At 44.4% G+C, this 26,450-nt stretch overlaps 1 protein-coding gene across 1 annotated transcript in view; it reads left to right on the top strand.

The window, feature by feature from the left end:
• The first annotated feature begins 14,101 nt into the window (after nt 1–14,101).
• LOC310636328 (uncharacterized protein) overlaps nt 14,102–26,450 on the top strand; it is a 211,325-nt gene continuing 198,976 nt past the window's right edge. The window contains exons 1-2 of the mRNA XM_083356073.1: nt 14,102–14,180; nt 15,231–16,837. Of these exons, the coding sequence (XP_083212199.1) occupies nt 15,279–16,310 (1,032 nt within the window). The 5' untranslated portion in view covers nt 14,102–14,180; nt 15,231–15,278 and the 3' untranslated portion in view covers nt 16,311–16,837. The remainder of the gene's footprint in view (nt 14,181–15,230; nt 16,838–26,450) is intronic.

The following is a 26,450-nucleotide window of genomic DNA, read 5'->3' as shown; positions in this document are numbered from 1 at the left end:
TGCTGGAAGATGTATGGACTTCAACTCCCAGAATTTCCCAAGTAGCTTGCTGACTGGGGCATTCTGGGAGTTGAACTCCACACATCTTCCAGCAGCCAAGGTTGAGGAAGATTGCTCTAGGATTATTGAACTGCAGTTTCAGCGGTTGTGCTTTTCTGGGAATTTATGAGACTGTAGTTCGATACATCTGGAGCACACTGATTCAGAGAAAACTGCTGGGTAAGTTTGAATGCTCAAAGCGTGCTGAATTTTGGTAAGAGCTTCAGAGTGTTCCAGGTGGGTTTTCAGAATATCGATATTCGGCTATTTCTCAGATAGGTCCTTCACAGGAATATTGGGCATACTTTGAAATCCTGTATATATATTACTTCTGTTTTTGTATGGAAAACTATCAAATTATTTATTGATAATCTAATTGTATTTAATTATGAGTGAACTTCCTGGTAATTCCATTGTTTTGATTTCCTTTGTTTCTGGCTCACCTACACAATCCTTCCTCTCAGCCAGGGATCTCCAGGTATGCTGGATAATGGCTCTCATCCTCCTTTGCTTCAACTTGGGGAAGATGGGAGTTGTAATCACACACATCTGGATATACTGGACTGAGAGAAGCTGGGTTGCACGGACTAGGCCATAAGTGAAGAGAGATAGGAAGGCTCTCAATCTTTGTGCAAAGACTTGGTGGAGTAATTTAGGCAAGGTATAAAATTGCCTGAATAAATCTTTGGCTTTAGGGGAGAATGATAATTCCTGACCATTGAGCACTCTCTACAGGCATCTGCTAAATTTGGAGGCCCAAGTTCGTGAAAGCTATGTTTTGATGGACTGAGATTAATCTTCCCCACCCCCCCAGAATCCTTGTTGTGGTTGAGTTGAGTGGGTTGAGTTCCCTTGAGGCCTCTCTAAAAATTATGTTTCCCAAATCTTGGATCTGTTCTTTGTTGCTCTTTCTCAATCTCAGCATTTTGGCAATTAGGAATGGACATCCAGCGGCTGAAGATGGTCAGAATTCTCTAATGACAGGAAGACAAATTGTGCGTTGGCATTTTAAGAGACTGTGTGGCTATTGTGCTTGGACTTCCCCAGGCCACAGACTCCATCAGTTGCTCACCCAGGAGACTGAGGAGGTGTGTGTATATATATGTCTGTGTGGCTGTGTGTCACATTTACACACAGACTGGTTAAAAACCAAACTAAGCAAGGTGGGATCTGAAAGTAACTCAGCACACCTGGATTAGCGGACCACTAAACATATGAATGCAATATGTAACAAAACGGGGGATATTTATACTTTTTTGTGGTGAGCAGGTCATATATAGATAGCATTTATTCCACCATGAAGAATCTTACCAAATTTCTTAGTGGACCCCGGAGTCCTGATTTTCTGATGCTTTTTTATTTTATTTTATTTGAAGTATTGCAGCCTTCAGGACATAGTTGGGATATCCGGAAGAGCTGCAGTCACCTGATCCCTTAATTTCTGTGTATGTTCCCATTTGTTAACTCCAACTTATGTTCAGATACATATTCTCACCAGTTCTGATCCATCTAGCAATCCCTGTAACTCAGACTGGAGAAAATATTGTTTGAATCGTGGCACTTTGCAGGCAGAGTTGTTCCCTCTGTGCCTTGGGTTCTTGTCTGAATTTAAAAAAGAAAGAAAAATGGAGAGAAAGAAAAGATCCATCAGGAATATGTAGTGAGAGTTGTTTTGATTAATTAATGAAAAGAAGGCAAATAATGTTGAACTTTAGAAGTCAGGTGGGGCTGTATATCTAGATCTAACAGAAGTAGCCAGAAAATGAAAAATAAGTAACACAGTGGGGAAGGTTGGAATTAGCTGTCCATAGAAGAATGTTTTCTTGCTGTAGCGAAATAATTTTTGTGGCTACCTTTTACCCTTTCCGTAGATATCCTTTATCAAAATATTTGTCACTTAATAGAATCCGATAGGATCTTTGACCTGTTGTAGCAGTTGATTCTACAGGTTAATTAAGACGTTTAAGTTTTTATTGATGATTCTGAGAAGGAAAGGGGTAAGATCCTAGTTCTACAGATCGAGGGGAAAAAGAATAACAACGAAAAACCCCCACAAAGCATTCCAGTTGTTTCAGTTTGCATTTTTTTTATGTTCAAGAGAGCAATAACTTGGTTAACACAGGGGCACTTGGAATGTTTTCACATTATTTGTAAGAATTTTGGTTTTGCGCCCTTTGTGTGGGTTTGTTTTCTTTGTTTTTAAGTTGGCCTGGTACAACCTGACCTCAAATGTTTCTGCTGCTTTGTCTGCCAACATAATCTCTGAAATATCACTGCAGTGCTGCCCGCAGTCTAACATTCATTACGTTGGTCATTGCAGCACTTGGCACAACTCTACCCCAAAGTATGTTTGCAATGGCATAGAGTGTCTTGAGTGCCCAGAGCACCATTTCCTTTTGTGTTTTGCATTCTAGGATAACCAAGGCAATGAACCTTTGTATCCCCAGAAGCTCATTTGAAAGAATAATGGGGTTTTTCTAGGTCAGTTAACTATGAAAGGTTCCAGGCCCACATCCTGAAGATCAGTTTCACAGAGGCGGATTATGGCCTAGTTCACTTCTTTAAAAAAACGGGGTATGCGTCAGTGGTAGGGAACTCTTCTCCCTCCAAATTTGGTTCGTCTCCAGTTCGTAGCAGTCCCCGCTGCTCTGTCTAGAGTAGCATTTCTCCACTTGTCAACTTTATGAAGTCTGGACTTCAACTCCCAGAATTCCCCAGCCATCAGGGATGGCTGGGAAATTCTGGAAATTGAAGTCCAGACTTCATAAATTTGCTAAGATTGGGGAAAAACTCTGGTCTGGAAGATGACATGCTCCATTCCTGATCGATCAGTCAAGGCCTGCTAGTTGTGAGAAATTGAGTTTCAGTGCTAGTATAACTAAATACCAAATGTTGAAGGCAAAGAGGTGATTCTGTTCCATCCCGTAACTAATTAAAATCTCTCAGTTTCTAGATGGGTCATAATAAAAGTTTTGCATTATATTACTAACTAGGCTGGTCTGCAAAGATAATCCAACATTCTCAGCAGATACTCAGCTGTCAGATTCAATGAGTCTTCAGTCTAAATCAGCAAGGTTATTACCAAATGTTTCCTCCCACTCTCTTGCTTGCTCCAATACTCACACAGTGTTACATATAGTTGGTACACTAAGCTTAATGATGGAACTTGAATGAACTATGTCATCGGGCACCAATGAGGTGTTTATGGTCCACATCTTTCCCAGTGCACTGAGTTTTCCCACAGTCTGTCCATCTGTTTCCCAAGGCAAGATTTCACATTAATTTCAGGTATAAATTCATCTCTACACAGGAAATAACTTTCCCTACACCGGGAGGGTTACCTTACTGGATCTCACAAGTAAACAGTGGAGGGACCTAGGGCTCTGGATTGGTGGGTATTGAAACCTACTCCCCATAGTGACTACCGTTAATTTAGAGCACAGCTCGGTGTGTGTGTGTATGTGTCCACATGAGTCATTCCCCCCCCCAAAAAGGTAATGATGTATAATTTTAAAGCAATCATGCTGTTAAAGTGAATGGAGACTTATAATAATTAATTTGGCATAGTATCTAAGAATTTCCCTGGTGAATGAAAATTAAAAAATAAAATAAAATCCAGCTTATTATGTTCTGTTTGCCTCTTTCTACTTTTCTGTTCTAAATTCCACCACCGATCGTACTTCTAGGGCAGATGGCATTTTACAGCCCCTAGGCCACATCTGGCTCCTTGGCCGTCCCTGCCTGGCCCCTTCTAATTTCAGTTGGAAATTAGAAATTAAATGTAGCCCTGAGAGCCCCGAAGAAGCGCTGATCCTGGCGCTTCCACTGAGCCCTGACAGCCCTGCAGCTCCAGCCATCTCTCACTCAGGCTTGTACGGTGCTGCCACCAGTTCAGCTCATTCCCCTCCCCTGCTACCACTTTTCTAGGATGGTCGTGTACCACCTGCCAGGTGCCAATGTACCACAGGTGGTACCCGTACCACTGGTTGAAAATCCCTGGCTTATTCTATGCTGAGATCTTGAATTTAGACAGTGACCTGGAAATCAATACACTGGTGTTTGCATCACACCAATGCTAAAGGGCAGCATGATGACTCTGCAGTGGGCAGAAGGAATTGCAGGTAGCACAGTCATTTAGTGACCCTTCAAAATTAGGGAGGACCCCCAAACACGTTACGTACAACCCAGTCACCTCATGGTCGCTCCAGAAAGGCCCACAGAGGTTTGTAGCAGTCCAGAACTCGTGTTAAAAGAAGCTGAGCTTGTTCCCTGGGTTGCATGGCATGATCTCGGAAGTGGCCCCCATTTTTAAAGCACCCAAAATCCAGTGAGGCTGCCCCCCAAAACAGCAGCTGCTTCTGGGATCACACCATACAAACCAGGAACAAAGAGGCTTCCCCAATGCCAGCGCCCGAGAGGCGTAAGTGTGTAATGGGTAATGTGGGATGAGGAGGAGGGTGTGGGACCCAGAGGGGTGGGAAGTGGGTCCAAGGCCTGTAGGGTCCAAAGCTGAGCACCGGGTGCCTCAAAGTAGGAGAGACCTTGTGAGGCCTGGGAAGGGCCGATGCTAGGCCTCCCAGGGGCTCTCCTGGAGGCACCCGATGCTCCACTTAATGACCCATGTGTTCATTTAACAACCATATTGGGGAGAACAGGGATGGGGCTTATAAGTGAGGTGATCACGCGGACACTTCACTTAGTGGCTGTTACAACTTGTGACCACAGTCTGCAGGCTCCATTGCGGCCATGAGTGGATGGCTGCCTGTACCCTGAGGGACAGGAAGAAGAGCCAAAGCCGACACAAGGGTCAGATCAACGAAATCTAAATTAACAAAATATGAAATAATGAAATAAAAATATTCTTGAAAGGAAGGATTAGAGGAAATCATTGTTCAGAAAAGAACAACATCCAACACCAGCTTTGCTTTGTTCCCCTCATTCTTAGGTTTCCTCTATGCTTTGTTTCCAACTTAAAAAAAAAGTAAAATATATAAATCTTATCTCTGCCTCAGTGATCATTACAGCAGGGGTCTTCAAACTTGGCCCTTTTATGACTTGTAGACTTCAATTCCCGGAATTCCTCAGCCAGCGTGCCTGGCTGAGGAATTCTGGGAGTTGAAGTCCACAAGTCATAAAAGGGCCAAGTTTGAAGACCCCTGATCTACACCAAAGGTTTCATCACTAACTTCTGGTTCTTGAAAATGCTTCTATTTTGGAGAAGGAGTGTGGTGCTATATAGGTAGTCCTCGACTTACCACAACAGTGGAGCTCAAAATTTATGTTGCTAAGTGAGACACTGGTTAAGTGAGTTTTGCCCCATTTTACAACTTTTATTGCCACAGTTGTTAAGTGAATCACTGCTGTTGTTAAGTTAGTAACATGGTCGTTAAATGAATCTGGTTTCCCTGTTGTCTTTGCTTGTCAGAAAGTCACAAAAGGAACACTGCCACCGTCATCAATATGAATCAGTTGCCAAGCATTTTAATTTTGATCACCTGACCATGGAGATGCTGCAACATTCATGCATCATCATGTCACTTTTTTCAGCGCTGTTGCAACTGAAGGGTCACTAAATGAAGTGTTGTAAGTCGAGGACCACTTTACTTCTTGATATTCCTTTCAGGAAATTGGTGGTCTGGTGAATATCTTAAGCCATGCCCTTCTGTTTTGGATGAATACATGCAAAAGAATCCTTACCAGCCGTTTCCGTATTCAAAATCATGTTCAAACACTATGTTCAACTTCATATGCACTGTGTGCTGTTTTTAATCAGCCCAATTGTGAGGAGAATATTCAAACCTGGAATGTTTTTCTCCCTCTCCGAGTGAACATTTTTATAATAAGCCTGATGCTTGCTTGGGAGTCACTTAAACAAGCCAGAGTTCGCTATATTTACACACTGCATGAAATTTAAACTGTGGTCTCCAATAAGCTAAGCATTCAGCGCAACAAGCCAAAATCAGCAAAGTACCCATAATTTATCCTGATGCATGAACTGAGACAGAAGTTTTATTGTTTTTTTCCTGGACTGGGAACTTTTACCCTTGCAAGTATGTTCTGTACTTTTTCTGATGCATTTTGGAAAAATAAATTTAGACTCCATAACAAAATCTTGTCATACATCTCCTTTGGTGGAACCCCTGAAAAATGGTTTCTAAAAAGATAAGCAGGTAAGCAGAATTGTGATGTTTGGCTGTTATGCTTACTTGTATCCATGACATTGTTCTTTTGTTTAAATTTGGCTCTGGTTTGAATCCAAGTCATTTTTTAGAGCACTGGCAATGTTTTTTGAGATCTCTTCTATGCTCTGCATTTGTAGCATTGTTTTATAACCCCTTGGCTGATGCTGTTTTATGGAGAATTATAATCCAACCATGGGAGTTATTTCTTCATGGTCTGCTGGTGACCATTAGCTGTGAAAGAATTAAACAAACTAATGAAAGATAGGGCCTGGCAGCTCCAGGTTATAATCTTCAGATAGTTAGGCTTGCAGGCTTTCCCATAGCCCTTCAGCCACTACAAAACGCTTCAGCAAATGTGTCTGATCTAATCAGGCTATAGATAGGTTGGTGGTCTGAAGGTGATGAAGCCAATTGCTCCTCAGGAAATGTAGTGACAGATTTATATCCTCCAGTGGCTTTATGAAATACTGTCTGGGCAAATTCCCTGAGCTCTGAGCCCCTTTGATACGTTAGTTTTATCTCTAAGACGATTTATCCCAGGCTCCTTTTCCTCAATAACTGAAGCATAGAAACAAGTTGCAATTTACATGTACGTAGTCCTTGATTTACAACCACAGCTAAGACCAGAATTTCCATTGCTAAGACAGTTGTTAAGCAAATTTTGCCCAGTTTTATGATCTTTTTTGCCACAGTTCTTAAGCAAATCACTGCAGTACAATGAATTATGTGATCATTAAATGAATCCAGATTCCCAGACTGACTTTAAAGCAGATATGTCGAACCACTACGTCACGTGATGTCGCACAACGCATCAGAGCTTTTTCTCCATTGCCGGCAATGGGGTGGCCACGGTTTTGGGATGACGCATCCAGCCTGCAGCCGGCAGTTTGACACCCCTGCTTTAAAGGTTAGAATAGAAGCCAACTGGAAAACTCATAAATGGTGATCACACAATCGTGCGATGCGGCAACTGTTGTAAATACATGCTGGTTGCTGAGTGCCAGGAATTTGATCATGTGTCTGTAGGAATGCTTTTACAACTGTAAGTTCAAGGACTGGTTGTAAGTCACTTTTTTCAGTACTGTTGTAACTTTAAACAGTCAATTATTAAACAAATGGTGATAAGTCAAGGACCACCTGCATAAGTTGTGTGAGTTGAATGTTATAGAAACTGTTATTCACTTTATACCAGGGGTCTTCAAACTTGGTCCTTTTTTGACTTGTGGACTTCAGCTCCCAGAATTCCTCCGCCAGCATGCCTGGCTGAGGAATCCTGGGAGTTGAAGTCCACAAGTCATAAAAGGGCCGAGTTTGAAGACCCCTGCTTTATACTTTAGATGGGGAAATATTCTTGACAGTTTTCTCTTTCCTTATCCAAACTTCATTCTCTAAATAGGTAAAAGGTAAAGGTTCCCCCGCACATGCGCGCTAGTCGTTTCCAACTCTAGGGGCCGGTGCTCATCTCTGTTTCAAAGCCGAAGAGCCAGCGCTTGTCCGAGGACATCTTCATGGTCATGTGGCCGGCATGACTAGACGCCAAAGGCGCACGGAACGCTGTTACCTTCCCACCGTAGTGGTCCCTATTTTTCTACTTGCATTTTTACGTGCTTTCGAACTGCTAGGTTGGCAGAAGCTGGGACGAGTAACAGGCGCTCACTCTGCTACGCGGCACTCGGGATTCGACCCGCCAAACTGCCAACCTTCTGATCGACAAGCTCAGCGTCCTAACCCACTGAGGTGGATGCAAACTTATTTAAGGGAGACCTAACATAAAGGGCATTTTCATAAAGCTGCCATTGCCTCCCCAAATAATCCCTTCATTCCTGAAACTGTTCTTGCAAGAAGCAGGTGTGAAAATGACGAGAGGCAGTTTGTAAACTTCCAGTCAATCTCAATGGGTTATTTTAAAGCAAGGAACAAAAATAATTTGTCTGTTAAATTATTATTATTAATGCAGTATTAAAAGTAGTCCTTGATTTAGGACCACAATTGAGCCCAAAATTTATGCTGCTAAGCAAGATGGTTGTTAAAGGAGTTTTGCCCCATTTCTTGCCACAACTGTTAAGTGAGTCACTGCAGTTGTTAAGTTAGTAACAAGGTTGTAAAATGAATCTGGCTTCCCCATTGACTCTGCTTGTCAGAAAGTCGCAAAAGGTGATCCCATGACTCGGGGATACTGCAACCATCCTAAATACACGTCAGTTGCCAAGCCTCTGAATTTTGATCACATGATTACGAGGATGCCGCAAGGGTTGTAAGTGTAAAAAATGGTCATAAGTCGCTTTTTTCAGTACTGTTGTAACTTTGAACCGTCACTAAATGAATTGTTGTAATTCGAGGACTACCTGTATTATCAAAAAGCCTGCAGCATGGGGTGCAAGGATTTGAGGAAAGAGGTGGGGAGAGCCATTTAAGGAGATGAGAATTGGCGGTAACTCCTGCCAAAAGGAATGCAGACTCCCTTCTGCTTAAGTGGAGCACAAGAGTTTCAATGAGACGGGAAAAAAACAGAGGCCCAAAGTCCCAAATTACATAAGTAGCAAGTGTTTTGCTCCAGTAACATCTCACATGATGTACAGCAATCGGGGTGACAATTTTGAAACACATTGTGAAGGACAGCACATAGTAGTCAACATTACACAAAAGTTGCAACAAAAAAAATGGGGGGAGAGGAAGAGTTTTTAGGCAAAAGCATGAGGACAGATTGGACCGTGCATTGTATGTTTTGTAAGTGAAGGAATAATCTCATTATCGGAATATTACACCAACAGAAATCCACCACTGCCTCCCCACCACCTGATCACCTCAAGATTTTTTTTTTCATTTTGGGGGGGGCTGGGGAACTTTTCAATGCTGCTATTAGAAAACTGAGACAAACAAATGGTTGTAAGTCAAGGAAGTAATTAACTCAAATTCATCTAGTGCAGGGGTCTTCAAACTTGGCCCTTTTATGACTTGTGGACTTCAACTCCCAGAATTCTTCAACCAGCCATGCTGGCTGAGGAATTCTGGGAGTTGAAGTCCACAAGTCATAAAAGGGCCAAGTTTGAAGACCCCTGCACTAGTGATTTTCCATGGCTGAGGTTGTCTTGAACCTTGGCATCCAAGGGCTGCCAAGGATTTGATCACCGTGCCACACTGGCTTGGTTAGCCAGCATGTACAGCAAGTGGGCATATTAGTTTTATAGTCAGATATTAATATTGGAAGCACACTACTTCAATAAAAATTTGAAGAATATTTGCATTACATTGAGAGACACTTATGGGTGTACTCCACTCCTGATTTTAGATGGGCCCTGGAGAGAGAAAACACTCATGGAAATAATCTGAAATTAGATCAGTTGCTGGCAAATCAGGAAGGTGGGCTGTGTGCTTTTATATTTAAAACATCTTGGTTCTCCTTGGTCTCTGCACTTGAAAGTTCTCAAGCTGAAGGACTACAAAGAATCTAAGTTTGAAGTTGCGGCTATAATGCTGGATTAGACGCTGGCTTGGAAAGCAGAAGGACTTGGAAGCTAAGCTGGTTGGTTTCTTGATAGTTTGTAGCTTGACATTGTGTCTGGCTGTCACAATGAAAACAGATCTGAACTTTTCATATTGTCCCCATGAAATCTGAACCTTTCATTTTGTCCAGGCGGCTTGCACACAAAAGGGTTTCAAATTCCATCGGCAGTAACAGAATTACTTGCAGGATTCACTCCCAAACCTAGATGTTTCACAGGCTTGGGTTCATGAATCTCACTTAGTTATAATGTGGTTTGCTTGATTTGGATCTACATTATTTCCCAAAGACACTAGGCCCTAGGCCCATGGCGGCGAACCTATGGCACGCGTGCCACAGGTGGCACGCAGAGCCCTCTCTGTGGGCACATGCGCCGTCGCCCCAGTCTTAGGCCTTCAGCTGGGTTTTATAAAACCTTTTTGCTTTAGGCCTCCGCTGCTGTGTGCAAAAAAAAAAAGGTTCAACCAATCAATCAATTTCAACTTCTCGTGGGGGAAAAAAAGGTCTTGCAAAGTTGGAATTGATTGATTGAACTTTTTAGTTCCACCCAGTCTGCCGTTACCACTGCAGCCATGCCCATCCAATGGGCCATACCTGCCCAATGGGCCACACCCACCCGGCACCCAATGATGCGTAAGTGGGTTTTGGGTTGCAGTTTGGGCACTTGGTCTCTAAAAGGTTTGCCATCACTGGCCTAGGCTGAAAGCAGGAGATAGTGAGTTGAAGTTGTGCCTTAGTCATGAAAATCAGCTGGGTGACTTTGGGCTAGCTCAGGGGTCGGCAACCTCGGCTCTTTTATGACTCGTGGACTTCAACTCCCAGAATTCCTGAGCTATGCTGGCTCAGGAATTCTGGGAGTTGAAGTCCACGAGTCATAAAAGAGCCGAGGTTGCCGACCCCTGGGCTAGCTAGTCCCTTCCTCAGCCCAACCCACCTCACAGGTTGTTGTTGTGGGGGAAATAGGAGGAAGGTGCGTTGGATATGTTTGCCACCTTATTTGTAAAAACAATAAAGGTGGGATACAAATAAGTAAATATGGTCAACTGAAGAGGGGCAAGAAATCTAGGCTACAAAAATTCAGGTGGCCACTAGATGACAGCCACATGCTAAGAGGGGTTGGGACAAGAATCAGAGGTATTGCGACTTTTTCCCCATTGCTGGCAATGGGGTGGGTGTGGTTTTGGCATGATGCATCCAGCAGTTTGACATGCCTGCTTTGAGGAGGGATCCAAATTTATTTACAAAGTGTATAGCTCTCCCTCCCTCCCTCCCACTTTCCAGAAAGCCAGGCCTATGAGTAAGATGCTCTGAGATGCAGCCATTGGCTCAAGTAATTCAATGAATTTCCACAGTGGGGAAACTTGGAAACTTAATCCAGTAGGCAATTACAAAATAAGGGCTTAAAGATCTTTAAGGTTTTTAATTTAATTGAAGTCCATAAATTGAGTCAATTTGGTGTAGTTTTCCTCAAATTATTGGAATTTGAATATTCTTTATTGGCCAAGTGTGACTGGACACACAAGGAATGTGTCTCCTCCGGTGCATAAGCTCTCAATATATCTGCAAGCAACAATGTGCTAAATAATACATCATATGATACAATCATAAATCATAAGATACAACCCACAAGTGATAGTCATAAGATACCAATAGGAGTAAATTATAGGAAAGGTGAGAAGGATAATACAGGTAGTCCTCAACTTACAATCATAATTGAGTTTTGCCCCATTTTACAACTTTCCTTACTACATTTGTTCAGTGAATCAATGCAGTTGTTAAATTAGTAACACAGTTGTTAGGTGAATCTGGTTTCCCCATTGACTTTGCTGGTCAGAAGGTTACAAAAGGGGATAACATGACTCCGGGACATTGCAACCATCAGTTATCAAGCATCCTGTCCATGAGGATGCTGCAGCGGTCATAAGTGTGAAAAATGGTCGTAAGTCACTTTCTTGTGATGTTGTAACTTCCAACAGTCACTAAACAAACTGTTGTAAGTTGATGACTACTTGTACATGAATCAAAATCCTTAGGCATAAGACAGTCCCGTGGGAACTAGGTGTTTAGCAGAGCAAAAGGGGAAAAACTGTGTCTAGTCATTTTGGTGTGCAATACCCTATAGCAGGGGTTCAACCTCGGCTCTTTTATGACTCGTGGACTTCAACTCCCAGAATTCCTGAGTCAGCTGAGAGTTGAAGTCCACGAGTCATAAAAGAGCCGAGGTTGCCTACCCCTGCCCTATAGTGAGGTCCCGAGGAGAAATTTGGCCACTTTTTAAGATACAGCGGATGTCAACTCCCCAAATTCTCCAACCCACATGGAGGGAGGAGACGACTCCCCACACGTTAAAAGTGGCCCAGTTTGAAAAACCCTGGTCTAGAGGTTAAGATGCTAGATTAGAAACTGGGAGACCAGGAATTCTAGGCATGAAGTCAGCCGGGTGAATTTGGGCCAGTCCGTCTCTCAATCCAACCCACCTCGCAGGGAGGTTGTTACCGGGGGTGGGGGGGAAGAAGAGGAGGAGGAGGGAGACTGATGTACGCCGCCTTGATTTGCACAAGATAAACGTGAGATATGACGACTCCAGTAAAAATCACTAATGCCTTCAAATAACTAATCAGGCATCCGCAGAGAGGTGTGAGCGGGAGGCCACAAGTTTCTTTTTAAAATCCCGTTTATATCCCGCCCTTCTCTGAAGGCTTACAATCTAAAGCACAAATCAATGTGCTTAGCAATAGCCTTCATTCTATGGGCTTTCGCCCCCCCCTCCCCCGGCGGCATTATTACAAAGTCAGCTTAATTGCCCCCAACAATCTGGGTCCTCATTTTACCTACCTGGGAAGGATGGAAGGCTGAGTCAACCTTGAGCCTGGTGGGATGCGAACCTGCATTAACTGCAGGCAGCTGGTGTTACTTAAGGAGGCATTAGCCCACTGCTCCACCAAGGCTCTAAGTGAAACCTTTGGGGCATTTCTGCTCCCCTCGGAGGCGTGGGGAGCGTGACCCCCTCCCCCAATAGCCCCACGGACTATCCCGGAAGGCGATCGGGCCAAGCCTCTCCTGCCTCGCTGCAGACTTACGTATGTGTCTTTGTGTGTGTGTGTGTGTGTGTGTGTGTGTATCCTGGAAGGCGATCGGGCCAAGCATCTCCTGCATCGCTGCAGACTTACACGTGTGTGTGTGTGTGTGTGTGTGTGTATCTATCTATATATCTATATATATCTATATATCTATACACCTTCAACTCTACGCGGGAAAAAACCCAAATGACCAAAGATCCACATATATCTCTATCTCTATCTCTATCTCTATCTCTATCTATCTATCTATCTATCTATCTATCTATCTATCTATCTATCTATCTATCTATCTATCTATCTATCTATCTATCTATCTATCTATCTATCTATCTATCTATCTATCTATCTATCTATCTATCCTGGAAGGCGATCGGGCCAAGCCTCTCCTGCCTCGCTGCAGACTCGTTTGTTTGTGTGTGTGTGTGTGTGTGTTGTGTGTGTCGGTGGGGAGGGGAAGAGTCTCTGGCGCCGAGCTCGACCTGAGCGCTTTTCTCCGGCCAGGGGTAGGCAACCTGGGCTCTTTTATGACTCGTGGACTTCAACTCCCAGAATTCCTGAGCCAGCTTGGCTGGCTCAGGAATTCTGGGAGTTGAAGTCCACGAGTCATAAAAGAGCCCAGGTTGCCTACCCCTGGTCCCGGCGAAGAAGCCCGGACACGGGTCGCGCCCACCCACGCCGCGCAGCCGAGCCGGAGATCGGCGGCCGCGAGAGGGCTCCCTCGGTGGAAAAGGCGGTTCGCCCTCCGCCTCGCTTGCTTCGCCCTCCTTTCTCGCCGGCGAGGTTGGGCTTCCCAGGTTAGGCGCGGGTGCCGTTTCCTGCCACTCCTCCTCCTCCGCCGCCGCCGCCGCCAGCTCCTCAGCCCCAGCCGCTCGCCCGGTTTCTCAGACCGCTCCGCGCCCGCCAGAAGCCTGGACCGCGGCTTTGCCGCTGCCTCAGCCGAGCCTCAGCCAAGCGACTGACTTGCAGAGCGACGGCGCGAGCGTTTCGGACTCCCGAGCGCGTGCCTCTCTAATGAGCTTTCCCTCTCGCTCTCCGCCGTGAGCGCGAGCCGGCTCCGGACAGGTAACGGCGGCTCCCTTTTCCATCCGAGGAAGAGAGAAAGAAAGAAAGAAAGAAAGAAAGAAAGAAAGAAAGAAAGAAAGAAAGAAAGAAAGAAAGAAAGAAAGAAAGAAAGAGAAAGAAAGAAAGAAAGAGAAAGAAAGAAAGAAACAGAGAGAGACAGAGACAGAGAGAGACAGGACAGAGAGAGAGAGAGAGAGAGAGAGAGAGAGAGAGAGAGAGAGAGAGAGAGAGAGAGAGAGAGAGAGAGAGAGAGAGAGAGAGAGATCCAGCGCCTAGTCCCTTCTGCTCTGCACTCCTTCCTCACACGTGATCCAAGTAAGCTTGGTCTCTCCTCTGTGCGTTTGGGGTGCCGGCTGCTCCCTCAGCTGGCTGCAAACAAGGAGGGTGGAGCAGGGGCTTAATGCCACCTGCGCCCGGGGGGGGGGGGAGCCTTTCAATGTGGCCAAAGCCCCGTTTCGCCCATTAAGACTTGCTTTGGCTGGGGTTTTTCCTTCTCTGGAGCTCTTAAAATGGACAGAAGCTTTTCAGGGTTTGGAGATGGGTTCCCCCTTCAAGGCAGCCGCCGCCGCTGAGGGCTGCAGGGTCCAGGCGGTTGGCAGAAGAGTCCAAGTTTAGCAAGGCAGCTTGAGGCAGAAGTGGCAGCCCTGCTAGAGGAAATGGCCAGTGGCAGACAAAAGAGTCTGAATGACGGGGAGTGTGAGTGTGCAATGGACAGGTGGAAATGTTGTCAGTATGCAGATTTTCTAATGTCACAGGCAGTGCTTTTTTTGTAAAAAAAAAAAAAAAGGTGCCAGAACTCACACATGTCATACAACCCGCCTTGCCTACCCTACAAGGTTTCATCCAAAAAACGTGCTGGAACTCCGTTCTGAGCGTTCTATGAGGAAAAAAGCCCTGGTCACAGGTAGTCCTCAATGTGTGACCACAACTGAGCCCAAAATTTCCTTTACTAAGCAAGGCGGTTGCTAAATGAGCTTTGTCCCATTTTACAACATTTTTGCTACGTGTTTCTAAGCAGAACACATTGTTAAGTGAAGTGGGCCTCCCACATTGACTTTGCTTCTCGGAAGCCAACTGGAAAGGTTACAGGTGGTGATCACATGACCCCAGGACAGTTCATAAATACACCTCAATTTCTGAGTGCCTGAGTGATTTGGGCCATGTACCACCAGGGGGGGAATGCTGCAATGGTTGTCAGTGCAAAAACTGGTCGTAAGTCACTTTTTTCAGCGCTGTTGTAACTTCGAATGGTCACTAAACGAATAGTTGTAAGTCGAGGACTACCTATATTAGGTTTTTGACACAACGAATACCTGTTTGGAATTTTATGTGGCCTTGTGATTGGTTGTCGTTGTCTTTGAACAGGCCGCTAGAGAAATACAAGTGTGACCTGGAAGAAGAGTTCTCGGTTCCATGATGCCTCCGAAAAGGTCCAGAGGGAAACTTCCTCAGGTAGCCACTCGTAAAAGACGCTTGAAGAGCCGGTGGAAGTTGGAGGAGCAGCATAAGAGCAGCCTGCTTTTGGGGGAAGAGAAAGGAAAAGCAGGGACCCCCAACAAAAAGGCCAGGAAGCGAAAGGGCGACACGGCCCCCCAGAGAAGTTACGCGGGGGAGAATCCTAACATCTGCACGGAGTGTGGGCAGACATTTGCACAGACTTTGGATTTGGTGAGCCACCAAAGAATCCATGCTGGAGAAAAGCCCTATAAATGCTCAGACTGTGGGAAAGCCTTCAGCATCAGTTCCCACCTGAGCAGGCACCAGAGGATTCACACCAGGGTGAAGCCCTATCTTTGCTCAGATTGTGGGAAAGGTTTCGCAGACAAGTCATCTTTGGATCAACATGTGCGAACCCATTCCCGGGAGACCCCCTTCCAGTGTATTGATTGTGGGAAATTGTTCCGGCAGAGTTCCCATCAGAAGCGGCCTCTGAAGAGCCCCCCAGGAGAACAGCAGAGCAGTTTCCCTCCTTCAGAGACTACCGTGGTCACCACCAGCTCGGCTCCTGGCCGTGCTCAAAGACCCCGAGTTTCTAAGAAGCAAGACCCTCCCTTTGAAATCCCCCACACCTGTGCCGAATGCTGGCAGAGTTTCAACCAGACCTCAGACCTGGTCAAACATATGCGCATCCACACGGGCGAGAAGCCTTTTGAGTGCAGCCACTGTGGGAAGTGCTTCAACGTCAGCTCCAACCTCATCCGGCACAAGAGGATCCACACGGGGGAGAAACCTTACACCTGCTCCGTCTGCGGGAAGAGCTTCACCGACAAATCCACCCTCACCCAGCATAACCGCATCCATACGGGAGAGAAACCTTACACCTGTAGTTACTGCGGGAAAAGCTTCAGCCGGAGCTCTCATCACAAGAGGCACCAGCGGATCCACGTGGGAGAAAATCCAGTCTCTCTCCTGCCCCTGTGGCCTTATCCTAACCAAATGTACTGAGAGTCCTTCTATTGGGCAAGGCAGATTTCCCACTAGACATTTGCAGCTGACGGTTCGACCTGGGTTTCACACGGGTGTTTGGATCCAGGGCAGGAATGATGTTTCACATCTGGTGTGGAGCACGCTCGCTCTACGGTAGTGGCCAAAATTGTGGAAACCTTTTGGGAAAAGTGTACTTTTGAGGTTTGATGGCTAATAACACCACTTTTTTTTTCTTTTGGAGTAGTACCATAAAATTATATATCAACGGAAAGATAATTTAATCAAGAATGTCATGCAATAAAGTTTGTTCAATTATCTGTACAGTATTCTACGAAAGGTTATAGCCAAATAACCAGAAAAAGAAAGCACAACTTGCTTAGGTTGATATCATGCAGCTTTTCTTCATCTGATTGTAGCCAATGAGCATGAGCGTTTAGAGAGGCAATCAGGTGATGTCTTGTTTTGGCAATGAGCCAATCAGATCACAGTAGGATTCAGTTATTGATGTCATGTATTGAAGCTGAGAGGAGGACATTTGTCAGCGTGTTATGTGATGGCTAACAAGTTGGTTGGGGGTTTTTTTGTGTTCTTTCATTTAGTGAGCTTGTAAAACATAATAAAATTAAAGTAATGGTGCAAAGAGTTGACTGGTTGCCCAGAAAGCGATGTAAAATAGTATTAAGTGAACAAGGCTATAGTTATAAAGTATTAGAAGAAAAATTGGTGGAAACTTGACCAAAGGTGGCATTTCTACTGTACACTTTTCCCAAAAGATTTCCACAATTTTGCCCCTACTGTACCTGTCAGTGTCCCTTCAAAAAAAAAAGTGTCACGCCGTGAGACCTGGAAAAGATGTAGGTTTTTTTAAAACATATTGTTGACAGGCATGCCACAGCAGACCTAAAACACCTTTCCCATTTTAGATGGGAATGCTATACAGGGAGTCCTTGTTTAGCGTCCATCTTCTTTAGCAACCATTTTGCAATTATGACAGTGATGAAAAAAATAACTTCATAACCAATCCTTGCGTTTACAACCTTTTCAAGTCTGCAAAACAAAGGAAAACTGAAGTAAGGCCATAAGCATAGTGTTGTTTCATAACCGCTTTGCTTAACAATGGAATTTCCAGTCCCAGTTGTGGTTGCTAAACAAGGACTACCTGTACATTCTATGACTTACTTCACATGCATCTAAATGTCCTAAGACAGGAGCAGGCAACCTTGGCTCTTTTGTGAATCGTGAACTTCAACTCCCAGAATTCCTGACCCAGCCCTGTCCTAACACAAACACATTCCCTGACAGGAGAGAGAGAGAGAAAGTTTTGGGTTTTCATCTGCCAAAGTCGCAATCCTTTCCATGAATGGGGCTGGAGCTCTTTCACCAAAACTCTTTTTTTATTTTATTTTTTTATTTTAATTCCATTTATATCCCGCCCTTCTCCAAAGACTCAGGGCGGCTTACAAGCTTAGCAGTAGCCTTCATTCTATGTATATGCCTGCTTATTAGGGCTTTCACACTCACCCCAGCGGCATTATTACAAAGTCAGCTTAATTGCCCCCAACAATCTGGGTCCTCCTTGCTTCTCTTTTGCAGGGATTCCTGCTCCATCTGGAATTTTCCTTCCACCAAGGCATCTCAGCTATGCAGACAAGTTTTGTAACTGTTCATAGAATATTACTGTGATTTAATAAACAGGTTTAATGCATGATGTTTATAGACCTAATTGACCCTGTTGCACTGAGTATGTGACAGAGTCAGTTTGGTGTAGTAATTAAAGCACCATGCTAGAAACCAATAGATTGCGAGTTCTAGTTCTGCCTGAGGCCAGCTGGGAGACTTTGGACCAGCCCCTCTCTTTTTTTAGCCCTTGAAGAAGGAGGTAAGGGCAAAGGAGGTAAGGGCAAAACACTTCGGAAAAACCTTGCCAAGAAATCTGCAGAGATTAGTCCAGCCAGTCTCCAGGAGTCTACAATGACTCAGAGGCAGGCAGTTTTACACACACACACACACACAGACAGAGAGAGAGAGAGAGAGAGAGAAAATCTGAGTATGAGAACAGTGGGGCCCTTGCTTGTCTTTATCTTAAGCTTCTATAGGATTTGTTGTGTACTCTTAGAAGATTTCCTGTAAATTGGTTTGACTGAATGGTTTTTAGTCTGTTCAATCACAAGAAGTGTGTGTGGGGGGGGGAGGAAGGACAAGGCTCTGTTCTTTCTGGCAGCCAAAGGAAAAGTTACTCTATAGCCGTGGTGGTGAACCTATGGCACGAGTGCCACAGGTGGTACGCAGAGACCTCTCTGTGGGCACACGAGCCGTCACCCCAGTCCTAGGCCTTCAGCTGGGTTTTATAAAAACTTCGCTTTAGGCCTCCGCCACCATGTGCAAAAAAAAAAGGTTCAATCAATCAATCATTTTCAACTTCTAGAGGGGAAAAAAAAAGTTCTCGCAAAGTTAAAATTGACTGATTGAACTTTTTAGTCCCACCCAGTCTGCTGTTACCACCACAGCCACGCCCACCCAGTGGCCACGCCCACCCAGCACATGACGGTACATAAGTGGGCTTGGGGTTGCAGTCTGGGCACTTGATCTCTAAAAGGTTCGCCATCACTGCCCTATAGGCATGAAACTCCATGGCAGAATGGGAGGGGTCGATAGCACTTGAGCCGCTGGAATGATCAAAGCTGCTTAAGTTAGTTTATCCATTCCAGAGACTACAATTGTCTCAAAATGGAAGTTCCTGAAACCACAGAGGTACAGGTCTAGTCCTTGACTTACAACCACACTTGAGCCCAAACATTTTGCTGCTACGTTTGGCCCAATTTTACAACCTTTCTTGCCACAGCTGTTAAGTGAATCACTGCAGTTGTTAAGTTAGTGACAGGGTGGTTAAGTGAATCTGGCTTCCCCATTGTCTTTGGTTGTCAGAAGGTCTCAAAAGGGGATCGTGTGACAGCACACAGCAACCGTCATAAAAATGAGCCAGTTGCCAAGCAGCTAAAATTTTGGTTATATAGCCATGGGAACACTGCAATGGCTGGGTGAAAAACGGTCATAATTCACTTTTTTCAGTGCCATTGTAACTTTGAATGGTCACTAAAGAAACTGTTGTGAGTCGAGGACTACCTGTTATATGCAGACTTTGGGCATTTGCAAGCCCCAAGTCATATTGCTGGATCATCTGGGAATTCACCTGATACCAAAACAGAACTGCACAGTGTTATTCAGCATTGGCAACTTTAAGATGCATCAATTTTAGCAGCCTGGCTGGGGAATTCTGGTAATTCAGAATTCTGGTAATTCACACATCTTAAAAGGTTGCCAAGGTTGAGAAACACTGTGCTAGCAACTCTCTTACATATCTTTCCTACCACCATAGAAACGTGTGCAAATAGTCCTTGACTTATGACCATTTGTTTAACAACCAAAGTTATGACAGCATTGAAAAAAGTAGCTAATGACATGTCCTCGTACTTATGACCATCATAACATCTGTGTGGTCATGTGTTTGTGATTTGAGTGCTTGGCAACCAGCATATGTGTATGATAATTGCAGCATCTACACCACTGGATGATGGTGTTTTCTACCTTCTCCAAGGTCTTACAAAAGATGCACCATTTCTGGTGTTTCTGAATGCCTGTGCTGATGAAGCATCAGGGCCTAGGAACAGTCCAGCTTCCACTGACCAGACTACACGCTCTCTTCTTATCCAGTGCTATTTGGCTTTCTACTGCTGGCCTGATGTTTATTTAATTACAGGTTGTCCTCAACTTACTATTGAACCCAACATTTCTGTTGCTGAGCAAAACAGTTGTTAAATGAGTTTTGTCCCATTTTATGACCTTTCTTGGCACCGTTGTTAAGCGAATCTAGCTTCCCCATTGACTTTGTATGTCAGAAGGTCATCAGGTGTGATCACATGAGCCCAGGAGGCTGCAACCGTCGTAAACATGAACCAGTTGCCAAGCAACTGAGTTTTGATCACATGACCATGGGGATGCTGCAATGGTCATAAGCGTGGAAAATGGTCGCAAGTCACTTTTTTTCAAGGCGTAACTTTGAATGGTTCTTAAATGATTGGTTGGAGGGCTATGTATGCTGTCTGTTCATTAGATTCTGGCAGGCAGCCACCCAGGCAACGTCCACTCACTTCTTAGGTGGTCTTTTGAGTTACACACGTTTATTCCTCATGTGGAAGAGCATGAAAGCTCTCTTTTCAATCAAGTAAACTCTTTCGGAAACAGGAGTAAACAGGCCACTACAGCAAGATCATTAAGAAGATCAACAGCAGAGCAATGTGGGAGTTGGCCCAGGGCATTTATTTTATTTTCAGTATGATTGTTAAACTGTCAACACGGCTATAAGAGCTTCTGGTGGAGCAACAGTGCCAGATCTCAGATTCAAAGTGTTGGCAGCCATGCCTTGCCTCACCACTTTAAGAGGAGCTGCTGTTTGGGAACAAAGGACTGTCTGCACGAAAAACCTAGGTCCTGCACTGGACTGGTCTGTGTTGAAGCTGGGAGCACTTTTGTCTGGGAGTCTTTCCCAAGCATAAATGAAGCTCTGCTAAAGAAATCCACTTACTTTCCCTGCAGGAATTCTGGACCCAATAAGCATTATAAAGTCATCAAAGAGATTAGGATTTATTTTTTAAAAAGTAATAAAAAAACATTTTTGCCATTTTTGAAAATAGTGGATTTTGTAGGGTAAAATGGAATAAGGAGCTAGGGCACATAATAATAATATAATAATAATAATAATAATAATAATAATAATAATAATAATAATAAGAAGAAGAAGAAGAAGAAGAAGAAGAAGAAGAAGAAGAAGAAGAAGAAGAAGAAGAAGAAGAAGAAGAAGAAGAAGAAGAAGTAGTAGTTGGAAGGGACTTTGGAGGTCATCTAGTCCAACCCCCTGCTCAGGCAGGAAACCCTATACCATTTCAGACAAATGGCTGGCTAGTCTCTTCTTAAAAACTTCCAGTGTTGGAGCATTCACCACTTCTGGAGGCAGGTTGTTCCACTGGTTAATTGTTCTAACTGTCAGGAAGTTTCTCCTTAGTTCTAGGTTGCTTCTCTCCTTGACTTGTTTCCATCCGTTGCTTCTTGTCCTGCCTTTGGGTGCTTTGGAGAATAGCTTGACTCCCTCTTCTTTGTGGCAGCCCCTGAGATACTGGAACACTACTATCATGTCACCCCTTACCCTTCTCTTCGTTAAACTACACATACCCAATTCCAGCAACCGTTCCCTATTTGTTTTAGCCTCCAGTCCCCCAATCATTTTTGTTGCTCTTCTCTGTACTCTTTCTAGAGTCTTGACATCTTTTTTTACATTGTGGTGACCAAAACTGGATGCAGTATTCCAGGTGTGGCCTTACCAAGGCATTGTAAAGTGGTATTAGTACTTCACGTGATCTTGATTCTATCCCTCTCTTAATGCAGCCTAGCACTGTGTTGGCTTGATCTAAGGCAGGGATGGAGATAAGCTGCAGGGGTCTCTTTCAGTCCTTCATCACTCTATTTATGCCTCCCTCAAGTCACGTGCAGTGAGCAAAGCTAATTATGGGTTATAATTTTTAATAACTAAATGAATAAACTAATAAACGTAGACCCTTAAAATCTCCTCAAAGCTCAAACAGACACATCCAGGATAAAAAGTAAACAATTAGCTCTGCTCACTGCAGGTGACTTGAGGGAGGCGTAAATAGAGCGATGAAGGACTGAAAGAGACCCCTGCAGCTTATGGGTTCTCCATCCCTGCCTTAGATCAAGAAGCCCACCATAATTTACATTTTATGGAGCAAACTCCAGTGGAACTGAATTTGTCCCTGGAGCCAAATTAATTGCTACTGAGCTAAGATGAATTACATGCTGAATAAACAAATTATATGGGTAGACTAAACCCAAGAGAACAATTCATCTCAAGAGAACAACATCTCTATGAACATCTGCATGAAAATCGCAAGATCCCTGTCCAAAGATGCCTCTCAAATCTGGAGGGAAATTGCAACAAGTTCAAAATCCTTTCAAGGAATTCTGTCTCCGGTGCATAAACTCTCAAGAGTAGCAATAGCAATAGCATTTAGATTTATATACCGCTTCATAGTGCTTTACAGCACCCAACAATCTGGGTCCTCATTTTACCGACCTTGGGAGGATGGAAGGTTGAGTCAACCTTGAGCGCTAGTGAGAATCAAACTGCCAAACTGCAGGCAGCAGGCAGGCAGCAGAATTAGCCTGCAGTACTGCATTCTAACCTCTGCGCCACCATGGCTCCTGCAAGAGTAGGTACAAACAACAGAGGGACAACAGAGGGACGCGGTGGCTCAGTGGGTTAGGACGCTGATTGTCGATCAGATGGTCGGCAGTTTGGTTGGTCGAATCCCGCGTGCCGTGTAACAGAGTGAGCGCCTGTTACTCGTCCCAGCTTCTGCCAACCTAGCAGTTCGAAAGCACGTAAAAATGCAAGTAGAAAAATAGGGACCACTATGGTGGGAAGGTAACAGCATTCCGGGCGCCTTTGGCGTCTAGTCATGCTGGCCACATGACCACGGAGATGTCCTCGGACAAGTGCTGGCTCTTCGGCTTTGAAACGGAGATGAGCACCGGCCCCTAGAGTCGGAAACGACTAGCACGCATGTGCGGGGGAACCTTTACCTTTTTACCTTTACTGCATTCTAACCTCTGCGCCACCATGGCTCCTGCAAGAGTAGGTACAAACAAACAGAGTGATAAATCATAAGTTATAAGATACCAATAGGAGAAGGTAATAGGAAAGATGAGAAGGATAATAGCAACATAGCCCCACTATATGGCTAAATATCCTTTAAGCATAAGACAATGCCGTGGTGTTTAGCAGAGAGATGGCATGGAAGGACATTTGTCTTTGTGTCTAGTTGTTTTGGAATGCAATGCTCTATGGGGGAGGAGGAAGAGGAGGAGAGGAGTTGAAACAGTTCCATGTCCAGGATGTGAGGGGTCTGTAGATATTTTCTCAGGCCTTTTTCTAGCTTGTGCAGTCTACAGGTCCTCAGTGGAAGGCAGGCTGGTTGCAACTCTTTTTTCTGCAATCCTAACTGTCTGTTGAAGAAGAACTGAACAAAAAGAGAGTCTTCCTTTCTTAAACTTGGTTTGGGCCTGCTTGATGACCCAGGAAGTTCATCTCCTAATATCCTGGTCAAAGGACAGAGAGAGCACATGAACGAGGGGGATACAAATCGCCTTTTTCTTTCCTGCAGTAATACTTAACCAGAGCCCCCTGGTGGTCACAGCTTCCCCTTTGTCCAGGCCCAGCCATCCTTCCTAAACCTTATACTCTCCCCTAATTTGAACATGGATGCCTTAACCCCAACATGATGCAGATCGATGCTTGAGTTTTCAGCGGTGCTGCCAGAAGGAGCATATTATGCATATTCTCTGGCAATGCCAGAATTTGTGACAGAAAAGCATAACTTACAGGCAATTTTCTTTAAGTCAAAATAAGGCTAGCCCCCTACTCCAATTCCTGCATGTTGTACCTTTCCCTGCTTTCACACAATTGAACACAACTGTTTGTGGGCAAAGAGAAGCAGTTTAGCAATTAAGGCACCAGGCTACAAACCAGGAAACCATGAATTCAAGTCCCAAAGCCTGCTGGGTGTCTTCGAGCCAGCCATTCTCGGTCAGCCAAACTCACCTCATAGGGTTGTTGTTGTTGTTGTGAGGAAACTATGAGGAGGAAGGTGTGTGGGATATGTTCGCTCCCTTGAGTTATTTGTAAAAATAATAAAGGCGGGATACAGACAAACCAAGAAACCAATAGTGCAATCTATGCTTGGTCTTCTAAAAATGGCTTAACAGAATAACAGAGTTGAAAGGGGCCTTGGAGGTCTTCTAGTCCAACCCCCTGTTCAAGCAGGAGACTATATCATGTCAGACAAATGGTTCTCCAATCTCTTCTTAAAACCTCCAGCACCCACTACTTCTAAAGGCAAGCCTTTCCACTGATTAATTTTTCTCACTTACAGGATTTTCTCCTTTTTGCTAACTTGGTTCTCTCGATGAGTTTCCATCTGTTGCTTCTTGTCCTGCCTTCAGATGCTTTGGAGAATAGCTTGACCCCCTCTTCTTTGTGGCAGCCTCTCAAATATTGGAACACTGCTATCATGTCGCCCCTGGGCCTTCTTTTCATTAAACTAGACATACCCAATTCCTGGAACCGTTCTTCATCTGTTTTAGCCTCCAGTCCCCTAAACATCTTTGTTGCTCTTCTCTGCAGTTTTTCTAGAGTTCTAGAGTCTTTTTTATAGTGTGGTGACCAAAACTGGATACAGTATTCCAAGTGTGGCCTTACCAAAGTGTTATAAAGTGGTACTGATGCTTTGTGTGATCTTGATTCTATTCCAGGGGTCCTCAAACGTGGCCACTTTAAGACTTGCAGACTTCAACTCCCAGAATTCCCCAGCCAGCCATGCTGGCTGGGGAATTCTGGGAGTTGAAGTCCGCAAGTCTTCAAGTGATCAAGTTTGAGGACCCCAGTTCTATTCTTTCATTAATGCAGCCTAGAACTGGGTTGGCTTGCGCTTTGCCTGTTCCCTTCCTGTCTCTATCAGCATAGCAGAGATGGGCCCCACCAGATTTCTGCAGCCATGGCCTTATGGTCATTACAGTCAACAGCAGAATAAAAACTGTAAGAAAATACAAGCCAAATCCAGCCCCCACCCGAAAATCCCTTGTAATTACATCTGTGGATTTCTCATTGTGTAATAATATTCTTCTTTCCATGTGGTTACAGATATGGTAAATTGTTCATTTTATTTTGTTATCATTTCACATTTTTTGAAAAGGGATTAATAAAAACTATTGGGGTAGGGGAGCTCACTTCATGAGCTCCCCAATCAGAGGAACTGAATCCTGCCCCCCCCTTTCCCCAAGTCAGATGCACTGCCCTGATAGTGGCTAATAAGCATTCAACAGGCCTGTTTAGCATGTGAAAAGCTTCTGCTGTAAAATGCATCTCTCTCCTCAAATCTGCTTATGGAGCTGAGGAGGTTAGCTGGAGGCCACAAACTTTTCTTCAGAGGAGGAGGGGTTGTTGAAATGTTGAAATATTGCTTTTGTCAAACTTTGCCTTATGGCTTGTTTGCCCTATAGGCTTGATTTGACAGTATCTGCATTATTTATTTATCAATGTATGCACTGCCCATCTGATTCTTAAGAGTCACTCCAGGCGGTTTGCAAGAGAAAAGCGTAAAAGCCATATAAAAAAAAATAATCTGTTAAATGGGAGCCAAGTTGAAAAACCGAGATAAAGTGAAATCTTAAAGAGGGAGGGAGCGCCTTTAAGGTACTAACCATCCCCAGGGTTGCTTGCCACTCTGTGAGTCCCACAGCCAGGTCTTCATGCCTTTCTTGGAGTCAGGGACTCGCCTCACCTCTGGAGTGTGTGTGTGTGTGTTGGAGGGAAGAGAGGGTGGGGGCAATGGCATAGAAGGTCCTTTTCCTCGATGCTGCCAGTCGAAACTGGTTAACCTATTGGGTCTCTAACATACCTTCCTTGCCTGACCGCGTGGGATGGGTTGATTGGATGGACATAAGGGGGTTCCTAGATAAAGCCACGTAGGGCTTTAAGGGCAATAACCAACACCATGAATTGGACCCAAAAGCAAATCTGCACCCATAGCAAAGGTATTAAATTATTGTGCAAATATCAGTACTGGAATGGTTTTACTCACATTATTGTTCAAATACTCTCAGTATTGGAATGTTTTGGGACTTCTGGTTGCTTTCTATGTGGAAAGGTGCATATTATGCCTGTCTCCATCTCTGGAGGGGGTGGGGTCCATGTGCCCACATTTTCGTCCCCTTTCCGTATTTATTGCCATGTTGATCATCGCAAAAAGAAACATTATCCTGCAGAGGATAAAATGTGCCTGATGCCCAATCTTCTTTCCCTTCGAGTTTCCCTTCCCTCCAAGGGTTTATAAACCATAATTCAAGAGGTGAACTGCACACTTAGATGATATGAGCAGCTGTACAGATCAAATAAATCATCATCATATTGTAAGCCAGAGTTATTTGCTTAAGGGCCACGTACATTTCTGAAACTGTAATAAGTAAATAAATAAATGCATAAACGGAAGAGGAGAGAAAGAGTAACATAGATGTGGTTTATCTAACTTG

The sequence above is a fragment of the Vipera ursinii genome, assembly GCF_947247035.1.
Source record: "Vipera ursinii genome assembly, chromosome: 2".
Classification (NCBI taxonomy): domain Eukaryota; kingdom Metazoa; phylum Chordata; class Lepidosauria; order Squamata; family Viperidae; genus Vipera; species Vipera ursinii.
Note: the sequence above shows the minus strand (reverse complement) of the source record. Positions and strands in the feature narration are given on the sequence as shown.